This window comes from Ipomoea nil, unplaced genomic scaffold, assembly GCF_001879475.1.
Source record: "Ipomoea nil cultivar Tokyo-kokei standard unplaced genomic scaffold, Asagao_1.1 scaffold1026, whole genome shotgun sequence".
Lineage (NCBI taxonomy): Eukaryota > Viridiplantae > Streptophyta > Magnoliopsida > Solanales > Convolvulaceae > Ipomoea > Ipomoea nil.
Window position 1 is genome coordinate 806,589 of NW_017617454.1, and position 14,596 is coordinate 821,184.

The following is a 14,596-nucleotide window of genomic DNA, read 5'->3' on the forward strand; positions in this document are numbered from 1 at the left end:
GAATGTCCGTGATTTCGGACGGGAATGTGTAGGCATAATTCCAAAGTGAATGTGCAGGCATGAATTCATAATTTATGAATGTCCGAAATCTTTGTTCACCTCAAATTAAAGTGAAACCGCAAAATGTGAAAATAAAGAAGAAAAGTCACGCAATTAATTAAGAAAAAAAAGAAAAGAAAAGAAGAAGGTAACGGTGTACTAACACCATTGGAACGGTGTTATCCATGGCATAACGTCTGGTCCAAGCTCCTTCCACTGTTCTACATTCCGGGGAAGGATAGTCGGCGATAGTCCAGCTTAATCTCCGGCCGCCGGTATCCTGCAAATCGGCGAAGTATGCTCTCTCTCTCTCTCTCACTTCTCTATATCTCGTTTTCTGAGAATATAATTGCTTCTTAAGCTTTAGTTTTTGTTGTGAATAGTTTGTGCTGGCTTGAATGCTATCTACTGAAACCGAATTGCGGAACAAGAAGAAGTGTATGAGATAAAACAATTCAAGTTAATGGCTTTCTTCTCTGTTTATTATACATGCTGCCTGTATGCTAATATAGGAATTGTCATCAGTTTCTTAAAGAATGAAAAAAGTCTAAAATTTACATTCTTTTTTTCTTGGTAATTCTTCATGCTACACTTAGTAATCAAGCTGTTTTCTCTTAATCGGTTGAGACTCCAAGTTCCTTGTCAAATGTGTCAACTTATATTGTCAAGAGGAAGTAGTATCCCAATGCAATTGGCAAGGCAATCAGCATTCCAAAGATTACCCTGAAATTAAAAAATAAAAATAAAAAAACAGATGAGAACTGTAGGTGTTTATTATCGACTGTCTTGAGGTATTGAGAAGTTAGAATGTTGCACAAGTACCCAGTGCTGAGGATGTCTGGATGCACGTTATACTCTTTGGCGAACACAAATGGAACAATTCCTTGTGGAAGAGCTGCCTGCATTATGCATATGATCATTAACGTGTAGAGTATATATACAATAGATTGTGGAAAATAAGTAATATTTTTGCACCTGCACTATGGCAATTCTAAGCAATTTTCCCCTCGCCCCAATAGCAAGTGATGATGCTGACATGAGAATTGGTCCACCTAAAAACTTCATGGCCATGGCCAATATAGCCTTTCTGGTACCACATGGTATAATGCTAGCTTGCGAAGCCATGAAAAGGCCTATTAAATAATCAGAGTGAGAAGCCTTGATATCCACTTTATTTACAAGTAATCTACGTTATTTTTGTTGATTTTATTGTATACCTAGACTGAAAGTTGCCATTCCAAGTCCCCCATCTGACAATATTGATATTGATTTTTGAACAATTGTTGGCAGAGACAGTCCCCACCTGCACCTCATTTCTTAGACATGCTAGAACAAACAAAATCTGTATTTATTGATTGGTAAAGCAAATCTTATCTATGAGACTGGTTAATTTTAGGTTTTAGTGAAGATCAGTAAGGGTTTTACCTGAAACGGATGCTTGCCCAAATAAGACCCGCCAAAGTTGCATGGGTGTTGGGATTGGCTATGAACTTCTTTCCTACAGATATTAGGATATGCATAAGTTTCATCTTTCTTGGAGATCTGGTTTCTCCTTCCTCTTCTCCTTCTTCCTTTGCCTGTGCTTCTTCAGGTGCCTCTTGCTCCACTTGGAAATGAATAGGTGTTTGTTAAGGAGAAAGGCAGCACAGAAACATACATTTCTAGACTATATTTACTCTGAACCATTTGGTATCTTAAGACATGATTCATATGTAGCCTAGACTTCTGGAAAATGCTTGCTAAACTAGAGAAAATTTCTGAAATCAAAAGGTGTTTTTGAGCAGTTAAATGTGGCCTCGGTGTTGTGTGATTCAGGGCAAAAGATTTAGAAACCTGCAAAGGTTGGGGTTACTTTTCTAGGAACCTATCAATAATAGTAATTATTAATTATTGGTTTGTTTATTTTTGAAATCAAGTGTTCTTTTATGATTCCTGGTAGGATTAGTCAATTAGCATTCGTATTTCCTCTATAAACACACTTGTAGCCTTTGGTATAATCATCCAACTTTCCACAAACCAATATTCTTCTTAAATTTGAAGCTAGTTGCTTATTTACATTTCTCCCTAACTTCTTTCAACCAAAAAAAATCTCTTTGGTTCTAAAAGCCTAAGTGAAGGTTTTCACTTTCAAGGGTGTCAAAAACTAACTTGATTTCTGCTTCATCATGGTGTAATTCTTGTAAGGAGGAAACTTCTTGTTTATTTTTGGGAGAAAGAAAAATCTTTCTTTGTTATTGCTATTATTATTAATTTGCAAATTCAAATAATATAAATCTGGTGTTTACTGTGCATAGTCATTATAGCACCTGAATAGAGAGGCCGGGCAGGTACTAAATTTGTGGGGGCCAGCTAGGAATCTTGATCTTTTGGACCAGGTTATTTAACGTGTTTACAGCTCAACAATAATCGAGTCTTAAGTCTTAACAGTGCAAATAGAGTAGTTTGATAGAGGATTACTGTAAAGATGCCAACTAAAAACAGATTCTAGATTTGGAAAACAAGTTGATATGGGAATTCGCTTCACATACCTTCAATCTCTGATGATGGAATCAAGTAAGATTCTTTTGTGGCATTGAGTTCGAACAAGAACAGTAGGAGGTTGTACCAAATTAAACTCTGGAGAACGATTATCTGGGAAAGAAGGTCTACTGCTTCCTCTCCGAACATGGCCTTCAGAAGCGGGATTCCCAGGATCAAAGTATTAGGCAATGTTGAGACTGAAAGACCCGTTACAACCCAAACCAGGCTTCCTCTGGAACTCAGTTTGGCTGCAGTTGCCAATATAAAGCAAGCGAGAAGTTTTTGAAGGAAATCTGCATACAAAATCTTGAGGTTCATTTTGTAGAGGTTGTTGTCTGAGATCACTTTGAAAGATAGTAATGGGATTGAAAATTTTGCCACGAATTTGTTGATGCCCAAGCATTGTTCTGGCGTAAAAAGTTTCAACCATTTCACAGATATATAGGCTAAGATCATGGCAAAATATAAAGGGACAGTGGCTTCCACAACATGGTAGACATCGGCTAGGGATATCATGATAGTGTTCTCTATCTTTTCATATCATGAAACAACTGTGAGACGCCCTTTTATTCTGTTGGGGTTTGATTCTTTCTGCTTAAGCCTTTTGAATTGCCTTTTGAAATATAAGGGCAGATCTTATATTTATTATTATGTTGCACAAAAGCGTGTGCCTTGTTTTATCAGTTTGTTAATTTTTGAATAATATATTTAAGCTCCTCTTTTACATAATTCACTGTTCCCACCGTTTTAATGGCTGCAAGTTATTCATACAGTTTTGATGGTTGCATTCTTTGTTGTCCAAATTACTGAGTACATACGCAAACACTTTAATATTGCTTTTAACCTGGCTATTTCCCTCTTGGCTCATCGGTCCCTTTGTCAAAGACTAGGGTGTTCACCTAACCCTAGCCCAATAGGCTTTAATTGTTCTTGCATTTCAAAGAAGGCTAAAAATGACTGGATTTTTGTTCCTTTATTCTTCACCTCCTTGTTAAGTGCCCCATTTCTTAGTGGTTATATTAAATTATAGTCTGCTAATCTGCTATGCTTTTACTTCCCACCAAAAAAAAGGAAGAAATATCTGACAAATTGTTACGACTTTGCTAGATGCTATTTTGTAAATTAGAATTATCTTACGAGGGAAGTTTATAGCTTAAAAATATAGTCCTTACATGATTTAAATGAGCGAGCCATGTGTGAAGTATTTGATATTTTCTTTATTTGCTCTGCCTTTAACTGTCAGGTTATGATGAAAGTACAGAGGGAATAAAGAAGTGAATTGCAAAGAAAGTAACTGAGTTGATGAGTGAGCAACAGGGCAGAATGGGGAATTTTTGCTATATATAGTCAAAGTGCGAGAATAAGTGATGTTGGGTGTTTGCTTTTGAAGGTAAGAACTCTTGACAGAGAAAAGCCGGGATGCCTCTTTCTTTTGGAGTTTATGAAAAACGCATGGATGTTTCTGAAGCGTCATGTAACACCCGACTCTCTTTTTGTTCTTTCGTGTCTATCTTGAATAAAACTTGGTGTTTATAGCTGGGCGATGACGAAATGTTTTCGAGTGAAATCGTGCCCCTTTGTGGGGCGTTATCTTTCTTGGAAGGAAGGAATGTTACAATGTTGTAACTTCCTTCCTGCCTTGTACTGATGGTGTGAGGGCTGCTAAGTGAATATTTTTGGCAGGGAAGGGCATGGGTGGATGCCTTTTTTGGTCAAGCCATCTTTTGCTTTTCAGGTCATGTTATTATCTTATGATAATTATCATATCATGTTACTTTTAAACCCCGCTCATGTATATGTAATAGTCTGCAAACCACATAGGATAGATAAATCAGACTAAGATTTTGTTCGGACATAGATATTTTGGTATGAGAATTGTGTTTCATCCCCTTGCTGATCCCTTTCGGGGCGATTATGTTGCTTTTTTCCACATATTAAGCTTGTTGTATTCAAATGTAAGAGATGAGACTAAGATTAGAACATTCCTTCCTCCCCGGTAAAACTGCAGGTTTTTCGCACCTTTCTAAATTCCTGGGAATGGTGGTGGCAGAAATGGACTATTGACATGTCAGCATCATATGCAACACTCACATATTCTCTATGTTTTATACCAAAAATTATAAAAATTCTTTATCTCAATTGTTGGCCACTTTTTCGAGTTTATTCCACTTTTAATCACTAAACTATGGTGTATTTTTACCTTTGATTTGTTTTGGCCATTTGAAGAAGGAAAACAATCATTTTTGTGACTAATTAAGTAGTATATTTACATTATGGACTAAATTTACATTTATCTTATAATTTAGAGACCAAACGTACAGTTTTTCTTAAGATTAAAAGTGGAACTATTTTTAAAGTTATTATGAATTAATAGCGAAACAAATTAAAATTAATGGTAAAAAATAGAAATTACACCAACACCCATAGATATGGAATATGGAAACTTATATGGGGTCAATGGTTGATCATAAAAGGTTTACCTTAGTGGTGACTTCTATTACACTTTGAAGAGGGCATCAACTTAAAGTTGGAGCTTATACCTTCATTTGTGCTAGCGGGGACCTAAATTTATGTGGTCCTTACTATTTATAAACAGGGAAAATAGAAGCTTGGCGATGTTATGATAATTTTAACTGCACGTTTAATCACATAATGAATTTAAAGGGAATAGGAATATGAATCAGATTCCATAAGGAATTGAATAAACAATGAATAGAATATTATTTCATTCTATTGTCGGATCGGTACAATAAACATTTAAAAGATAAAATTATTGTCCAAACAAATATATCTATATATATATTGCACGCATTATAATACATAACAAAAATTTGTAAGGATAAATTAAATATTATAAGAAATGAGTTATTATTCTTAAGAACTCAAAAATAGTCTAACACCCGTCTTTTCCCGATTGGAATAGCTACTTCCTTTATAAGGAGTTATACACTTATAATGCATGTGCTCCCAAATCTTACTCCCTCAATTTTACTCCTTGATGCGGCGGACTCTGATAAGTTATTTTTTTCATGTAGGTCTGGGAGTATAAAGTGGGAGTACACGTAATACTTTCCCTTTATAAGGAGAATATGAATAAAATGACTTTTTTTTTTTGAATGCTACTAGCTCAACCTAATGAAACACAAAGAGCTAATAACGCATTCATTGAGTCTCAAACTTACAACTTTTCAAATGGAAGTTCAACCCGGGTACCATTAGACCACATAGTCCTGGACTCCTGGTATGAATAAAATGACTTAATAGCTATATTTTTCAAAAATGTTATTCTATTATATATATATATATATATATATATATATATATATATATATATATATATATATTCGGTGAATCAAAATGTTTTAAGATATTTAAATGAAAGTTTTTGTAGTATGATATGACAATTCAAAAAAGAAAACTGTTCCAATAACGACATAGCAGACAATAAAATGTTCTGGAATGATTAATGGTCACATTTAATTTCACTGTTTTTTTTTTTTTCTTTTTTCTAGTCCTTATCTTTTTTGTGTGATTAAATAATTTTGCTCCATTCTTAAACTTGTGTTTTGTTGACGAGATAAAATATTAACCTTAAAAAAAGTTGTGGTTGTCCCTAGTATTCGGACACATTATATCACTATATATATAGATTTTACACAACATTTTTGAAATCACACTTAGCTCTGTTCACAGAGCGTCAGAGCAACAAATATTATTTGTTGCAAAAAATAAGTGTATAAATATATAAATATCAATTTAAATTATAATATTTTTGTTGGGAAAAAATATTATTTGTTCCAACAAAATGAAGGGATTTATGATCATTTTGTTTTTCACTTGTGTTGCCATGGCTCCCGTTCTCATGGCTCATATTGGTGACTTCGATGATGTGTGGCGGAGGCGTCACTTAGAAGCTCGGGAGCATGCCCTCAACACATATGAATCTGATCCTTTTAATGTCACGGTTGCATTCAACCGTGAAGTTCAGAAGTACGTTTGTTTTTCTGTTAAGATAATATTGTTACTACTGCGAGTTTGTCTGTCAGTTTATTGCATTTTTAGTCTCATGACTATAGTGGTATTATCAGAAAATGGTCTTTTCGGTTTATTTTCTGTCAATTTTTCAATCTGTTTTGGTCGAAAAATGGTTTTTACCCCGGTGAGAAATTGACAGAAAATGGACTAAAAAAATAATAGTCATGGACCGAGATGGTAAGGTTTAAAAGTCGTGGATAATGCCACAATAATCATAAGACCAAAAGTGCGAGTTTACCAATAAAATTTGATTCTTATTTGGAAAAATGTATGACTAGCCTGTCACTAAATCAATCTATATGAGTGAAACTTGTAACGTTTTAGTTACTAAGTTAATTATCTGACAAACTTTGCTGCAGGGTATTAGAGATAAGGGAAGCCATAGCAAGTAACAGCACAACTCGGAGGCTACTAAGAAGCAAGCATTATAAAGGGCCATGCAACGCTACAAATCCAATTGACCGTTGCTGGCGGTGCCATTCAAATTGGGAAAGTAACCGGAAAAGGTTGGCGGCGTGCGGGCTAGGGTTCGGGCGGAAAGCCACCGGCGGCAAGAACGGGAGGATCTACGTGGTGACGGACAGCTCGGACAATCCGACGGACCCCAAGCCGGGGACCCTCCGTCACGCGGTGATACAAAAGAAGCCATTGTGGATCATCTTCAAACGCGACATGATCATCAGGCTTCACCAGGAGCTGATAATGCAGGGGGACAAGACCATCGACGGTCGCGGAGCGAGGGTCCACATCAGCGGCGGCGCCGGCATCACCCTCCAGTTCGTGAAGAACGTCATCATCCACGGCATTTACATCCACAACATCGTGCGAGGCAGCGGCGGCCTGGTGAGAGACGCGGAGGACCACTTTGGGCTCCGCACCATGAGCGACGGCGACGGCATCTCCATCTTCGGTTCATCTGATATTTGGATCGACCACCTTTCCATGAGAAACTGCCGGGACGGCCTCATCGACGCCATCGAAGGCTCCACCGGTATCACCATTTCAAATAGCCATTTCACCGACCATAACGAGGTAATTTAACCATAATATATAATTCTGGTGTGTTTGATTCTCAATCCTATTCTGATTCTTATGTGAGAACCAAACACACCATGAGCTATTTGTGGGTACATATCCTCCCATGCATCTCATGAGTCATGGTTGCTGAGTTAATTTATCAATCCACCCACTATTCTGTTGGGCTGGAGTGTGGGCTCCTAGGGTGAGATCGAAAACTTGACTGTAATACATGCATGCATGGGTGCAGGTAATGCTGTTTGGTGCTGCAGACAGTACCTCAATAGATAAGATGATGCAAATCACGGTTGCATTCAACCACTTCGGAAAAAGATTGGTGCAGAGGATGCCGAGGTGCAGATGGGGATACATCCACGTCGTCAATAACGATTACACTCACTGGAATATGTACGCCATTGGGGGTAGTAAGAACCCGACCATTATCAGCCAGGGAAACCGATACATAGCCCCTCCACATGACACCTTCAAGAAAGAGATAACTAAGAGGCTTTACGCGACGGAAGGTGAGTGGAGTCAGTGGACATGGAGATCACAAGGAGATGTGTTCATGAATGGGGCATTCTTCGTGGAATCAGGAGATCCAAACTTCATCAACAAGCATCCTCAGTTGTATGATGGCATAACAGCATTTAAGGGAGAGGAAGTGACTTGGTTGACCAGGTTTGCAGGAGCACTCCACTGCAAGGCAGGTCGAAAGTGCTGATCATTCACTCTCATTATCGATCTATATATTCCCATTTAATGGCACCAACAATATGTATAATTACGCCAGCCTAGCTCTGTTACTAATATATGTACCTAGCTAGCTAGCTAGTCTTCCAGTTTCATTTCACAATTAAATTGTAATCATTCCCATATAATATATGAATCCCTTTATCAACAACTTCTTGAATCTTGACTATGTACTACATTAATCAATAGTTTCAAACCAATTAAGGAATCCCCAATTGTGAATTTTACTTGATTTTTTTAGAGTTCGTGGTTGAGGTGGAAGAGAAGAAAAAGGGAGAGAAGAAAAAATTAAACAAGTGTTGCATGAAGATTGATTTTTTGTCTCAAAAGTGGACCCCACAAAATGAATAAAAAAAAGTTACTATCGTTACGCTTCAGAGCACCTCTTTTTTTTTTCTTTAAAAAAAAAAATTGACATAAACTTGATAACCCACACAAATGGAGATGTTCTATATTTTAACAAAATAATATAATATTAGAAGGAATTGGAATTATATAATATAGAAAATTATATATCATTGGGAGAAGTGTACGTCAAATAGACCCATTTACTATTTCGAAGTGTTCAATTTCCCCATCTAAAATATATTGTAATCAAGTCAGGTTTTTCGCAGGCTCGGTTGCTAGCAGGTTGATGTGGAAAATATCTTTAATGACATGAAATTACTTAGCAAACCTTAGAACACTAATTCACTCTCCATCTCCTATCCTCTCAAACACGAAAGTACATAGGAGGCTCATACTCCAAGTTAGTTCGCACGCTAGATGAAGCAGAAGATGATGACATTAACTGTTTAAACAAGGATATAAACACACCTTCCATTTTTTACATCCATAAAATTTCCTCCCATAATCTCGGGTCACCTTCTATTTTTTACATCCATAAAATTTCCTCCCATAATCTCGGGTTGTGCAAAGGGAGATGAAGCTTGACGAAACCCACATCGACAGTACATAGGAGGCTCATACTTCAAGTTAGTTCGCACGCTAGATGAAGCAGAAGATGATGACATTATACAATTGAAACTTGACGAAACCCAGCTCTGTTGAAACAACCCTCACAAATGGCGAATCGCGATTGAAGATTGAAGAATGGAGAGCTGATTTCGTGTTCTGAACTGAGAGGAGATGGAGAGTGATTTAGTGTTTTAAGGTTTGCTAAGTAATTCCATGTCATTAAAGATATTTTCTACGTCAACCAGCTGGATAGGCAACCGGGTGATAACCTGCGAAAAAGCCTAATCGAACAAATTTATAAGTTAAGTGTGCCGACCTAATTACAATATATTTTAGATGGTGGGGGAATTAAGCATTTCGAAGTAATAGATAGGCCTATTTGACACTTCTGCCTATATATATGCATGTTCACATGGGAATTTGTTGATTCACTTTTGTTTTATTTAGATCCAAATTTTATTAAGATCAGGAAGAAAGTTGAACCAAAATTGGTTGCAAATTAAAGTTTGAATCAATTCAATTCTTTACTAACTAAGCTAGGCATATGTGTATGTATATATTCAGCATCTTCTTCAATTCAAGTGGTTCTATGCTGTTGTATCCATGTTTGTTGATTGTTGATTTTTGTAGCCAGTGATCTCCTCAGTGTAGCGTTTCTTATCAGCCCGTGCCATTGCCTCATACGGTTCTTTATCCTCAGCTGCAAAACACATTTGAACATTCGGTGTCTGTCAGCACAAAATCAACAAATTATGAAATAGCAGTCATCTATCTAGATAGATATGAGCTCTCACCTGACAACTTATTCCATTTATCTCCGAGAACCCTTCCAATTTCAGTAAACGGGATTCCAGGATTAGATTTCTTCACATTCTGCAATAAGAGATCGAGGAGAAGTAATAATCAGAGCAATATATACACACCTATATATTAACCATGAGCGTGGCCAGGCAACTAAAGTAAAAGCCCTATGTATTCATAAATGCATTGCTTTCACATGTTAGCAGAAAGCAAGCAAGAAAACTAGACATTCAATAGGTGGTAGATTATACATAAATTAAAATGCTGAACACCAACCTCTCTTTCACTCTGTGAAAAGAACATGAAAGCACTGATAGCCCTCTTTGGAGCATTTGGATCCTTCTTCTTCTTCTGTTTCTTCTTCTTTGAACCGTCATCGTCGGCGGCTTTTTTCTTACTCGTAGTGGGTTTAGAAGTAGAAGCAGAAGGATCATTTTTGGGCTTCTTTACAGGTTTCTGAATTCATAATTATATTCATCACTTCTTAGCCCCCCGTCTAGAAGCATCAAATTACAGTGAGTGAATAATGGAAATATAAAAACAAGATACCTCTTTCTCGCCCCCGCTTAAGCTGCCATCAGATCCCTCTTCCCCAGAATCATCAGTAGGTGAGCCTTCATCATCCTTGTCCGCAACAAAATCTTCATCCTGCAAAGATAAAAGAAAAAGATATATTAAGATAAGATTCCGGATGTTTACCTCATCCCCCCTTCTCTACCTTACAATGTAGAAACAAAGATTTACCTCCTCATCACTCTCATCATCACCAGCTTCTTTCTTAATTCGCTCAAGATGTGGGTCAACAGCATCATCATCCTCATCCTGCAAAACAGCTGTAACACCATCTGCAGGCCGAGAGTCTCTGAGGTTCATTATTTTCAGACCCTTTGAACTGCAAATTTTATAAAAAATGATGTAAGGAGAACTACCAACAAGACTTTTCATGAACATTACAAGGAAAATATCAGGCCTCAGAAAGACTGCTGACCTGATGAAATTATAAAGACAATGGTATTCACTTCTCTGGACATTTCGGAAGAGATGTTCTTGTTCAGTCTTAAGTCTGACGAGAAGATCAAAGTAATGCATATTTGCTGTACCAGCAGCATGCCTCTCAAACTCCACATAGTCAATCTAAGTGCACAGCCAAATACTAGTAAGCATCTTTGTATATGCAGTCAACAACTAATCACTAATATCAATGCAGCCTCTTGAATTTTACCTCATCATATAGAATAAGGGTGGGAGGCTTGGGCAGAAAGAAGAATCCCTTTTCAAGAGGATATAAGAGTCCATCTTCGGCTTTCAACGATGATTTCACAGCTAAACCTTGTGTATGGCTACGGAACTTGCCAGGTCCAGTGATTTTAGCTCCAGACAGGCCACGCAATATTTTAGTAAACACATCGTGTATAAGTCCCTGATAACCCAAAGGCAAACATCCAACACAGCAACAAGTGTAAATGTCAAGGTTCTGCCTTACAATTTTTATTACTTATAAATGCATTAACCTAAGCATAAATGGAGCAAGATTTGAAGGCAAGCCAATTAAATAATGCACTTCGAGAAAACCTTATATGTTGGCTCTAATTTGTCCTTGTATTTCGCATTCAAAAGATCTTCATTCATTGCCAAACCAGTGTCTACCACATGCTCCGATTCGAACTGCATTACAATGTATAAATCAGTTGTTTAATGCTAAATCATAAAAATACATCACCATTTATAATGATGCATTACATACCTGCAAAACAATGTGTGGGTACAAAGTTTGACCTTTCCGAATCGGTGGATCAAGGGTAACAACGACAAAGGTATGTGGTTGACTAACCTGCACAAAGAAAATTGTTCCTTGCAGAGGAAGGAAGAAATATATTCTAAAAAAGCAAGTAGAGCTCAATAAACAATACACCCAATCTTTATTTCTCTTTTATGGCTTAAAAGTCAGGAAACCTCCCCTTCCCTTTCCACCCTAGGCCACTTGAGCGAAGGGCCATAGCCTGATAGCCATAGACATGGTAGATGAAAATCTGATAACTATATAAATCAAACTATTATCAATGATTTAACATCACGAGGCAGAGATTATTGATGCATGACCAGCATGTGGAATGTAACAACCTGAACCATTGTCACTACTATATCACTTTTTTAATTTTATGCAAGCAACAAAAAAAATATATATATAAAAAATATAAACAGAAGAGAGGAAAATATATAGGAAAATGAGTGCAATGAGAACCTTGGGCAGTAAAAAAATACGGACAACACTGCTGTACTGAATTTTAAAGTCATTAGCTTGCCCTTGTAGGCGCAAAAATGAAAGATGAAGTTCAACATTATATCGACCCCTACAAGAAGAAAACACATGTTAACTTTAAGGAAGCAGATACAACAAGAACAATCAATAAGATGACAAGAACTAAAACATATACCTTGGAGTCAGTATAGCAATACCATCAAACGTAACAACAGCCTCCTCTCCATCTGTAACATCAGCCATTGCCATGATTCTGTCACGGAATACCTATTTGGAAACACATTAACAACCCTCTCTTACAATACATGGAAAAACAAGATTTTTGTTCACTTCTTTTAGGTAGGGCGGGGAATGGAGTGGTGTTTGGTGTTTCACCTGAGCAGGAGGATGGTTTTCATCACCAACGAACTGAGTGTTTGAATTAGGTATGTGAAAACTTATCTCCATTAATGAATCTTTCTGAAATCATAAAGAGCAATTAGGGCCAGCTAGGGCATAAATGTTAAAAATAAACAAAGAAGTAAAGAACAACCACATACTTCATTTGCTCCTGTTGTATCATCAACATGAAACTCCAACATGACATCATTCTTCCCCTGTAGCTGTGTTTGTGAGACATCTGCCAGTGATATCTCAAATGCTTGCTTAGCACCAACAAGAAATGTAAGCATATTCCCTGAAAGTACAAGAAAAAGTAAATTCCTCACAAAACCAAAATAGGAGGCTCATATATAAAATTGGCAGACATAGCTCAAAGGCATCATGATGTATGCAAACACAAAACCGATAAGAGGTACTCGAAGATAGATTGTAGAACCACAAAAGAATCACCAGTGTCCAAAAAAAAACCCACTAACCATTTAAATCAACTTCTCCCCAATTTTTCCCACTAATTGAGAGCTGCTTCTCTTCTGCAATTATTCCACAAGAGCTCTGGAAAAAAGTGGTCAAACTGGAAATATCCTGCACAGTGAAACCAATCATCTCTAAATTAGTACTTGGATCAGATCCCTCTACAATGACAATGTAGGAATCTTTAATTGAATTTGTAATTTTTTTACTTCATAGTCATTACTATTAATAATAGTAGCATTCAAATAATGCATGTGGTATAAACATTTAAAAAATAATAGTGCAACATTTTAAACAATCAAAAAACAAAGAGAGCATTTTACCTGGTCACGGAAACCAGTAAATTTGTAGTAAAGACCATCCCTAGTTCGAACCCCAAGCTGATTTGATCGAGGAACTTTCATCCAAGTAAGGCCCATGATTTCAGACTTGTCCACCTCTACAGCCTTACCTCCGCCCTGCTTCTTCCAGAGAAGACCTCCTGCATGAACCTTAAGTTGTCCTGAGTTCTACATTTTTCAAGCAGAAATATTGTTAACAGAATTACTCCGAGTGTAAAGACATATTTAAACTGCATTTCAATGATCTCCAAAACCTATCATCCAGAAAATGATTTCCAACCCGATTACTCATACATTTAACCTAAAATCAAAACAATAACCCGAGAAAGCACTAAAATCGTAACAAGAGATTCAAGTCACATTGTATACAAAAATTTCATAATAATTAAGGTAAGGATGCCAGCAACAATGTAAAAACATATTTAAACTGCATTTCAATGATCTCCAAAACCTAACATACAGAGAATGATTTCCAACCGGATTACTCATAAATTTAACCTAAAATAAAAACAGTAACCCGAGAAAGCACTAAAATCATAAGGAAAACAAGTGATTAAGTCACATTGTATACACAAATTTCATAATATTTAAGGTAAGGATGCTAGCAACAGTCCATGGAGATACGTAACACTAATCTATATCCATGAAACCATAAATTAAAGTTGGAATTCACTACAAAAACAAAAATCGAGAGAGAGAGAGAATGAAAGAACTCACAGTGCCTCCGCGGCCGCCGAGAGAGATATTGTTGAATTGGTGCCCGTCCATCAGAGCTGTGCTTCAAAGTCCGTATGCCGATGAAACTAGGAGACTAACCGATTGGAAAAAATAATGGCTACAAACGGAGAGAAACACTCCAATCGAAGTCGGTATTTATAGACTGTCCCGTCTGCGCAAATCTGATCGTGGCGCGAAAAGTGGTGGAATTGGAAAATCGAGTCGGTTATGTACCTTTAATAATATAAAAATGTACTTTAAAAAAGAGTAAATACCACCTATGGTCCCTCGAGTTTGGTGGCAT

The 14,596-nt window shown here is 36.9% G+C and overlaps 3 protein-coding genes and 1 long non-coding RNA gene across 4 annotated transcripts; 2 read left to right on the plus strand and 2 right to left on the minus strand.

The window, feature by feature from the left end:
- Positions 1 to 244: 244 nt before the first annotated feature.
- LOC109180157 lies at positions 245 to 4,447 on the plus strand. The gene is made up of 2 exons (XR_002054043.1): positions 245 to 334; positions 3,803 to 4,447. It is a non-coding gene; the product is annotated as an uncharacterized LOC109180157 (long non-coding RNA).
- LOC109180156 (auxin efflux carrier component 8) lies at positions 494 to 3,789 on the minus strand. The gene is made up of 6 exons (XM_019329630.1): positions 2,568 to 3,789; positions 1,465 to 1,645; positions 1,257 to 1,342; positions 1,015 to 1,172; positions 862 to 938; positions 494 to 762 (listed from the first exon to the last, which is right to left on the minus strand). Exons 1-6 carry the CDS (start codon positions 3,073 to 3,075, stop codon positions 696 to 698), a joined length of 1,077 nt encoding a protein of 358 aa, XP_019185175.1. The 5' UTR covers positions 3,076 to 3,789; the 3' UTR covers positions 494 to 695.
- A 1,801-nt stretch (positions 4,448 to 6,248) lies between the features above and the next one.
- On the plus strand, positions 6,249 to 8,515 carry LOC109180374 (probable pectate lyase P59). Its single transcript, XM_019329900.1, has 3 exons — positions 6,249 to 6,549; positions 6,954 to 7,626; positions 7,862 to 8,515. Exons 1-3 carry the CDS (start codon positions 6,365 to 6,367, stop codon positions 8,333 to 8,335), a joined length of 1,332 nt encoding a protein of 443 aa, XP_019185445.1. The 5' UTR covers positions 6,249 to 6,364; the 3' UTR covers positions 8,336 to 8,515.
- Positions 8,516 to 9,782: 1,267 nt separating this feature from the next.
- LOC109180371 (FACT complex subunit SSRP1-like) lies at positions 9,783 to 14,485 on the minus strand. Its single transcript, XM_019329895.1, has 16 exons — positions 14,293 to 14,485; positions 13,558 to 13,743; positions 13,240 to 13,345; positions 12,922 to 13,058; positions 12,758 to 12,841; positions 12,558 to 12,649; positions 12,365 to 12,473; positions 11,867 to 11,953; positions 11,695 to 11,787; positions 11,345 to 11,542; positions 11,111 to 11,256; positions 10,867 to 11,014; positions 10,672 to 10,770; positions 10,399 to 10,578; positions 10,116 to 10,194; positions 9,783 to 10,021 (listed from the first exon to the last, which is right to left on the minus strand). The coding sequence occupies exons 1-16, from the start codon at positions 14,341 to 14,343 to the stop codon at positions 9,909 to 9,911; spliced, it is 1,908 nt and encodes a 635-aa protein (XP_019185440.1). The 5' UTR covers positions 14,344 to 14,485; the 3' UTR covers positions 9,783 to 9,908.
- Positions 14,486 to 14,596: the final 111 nt, after the last annotated feature.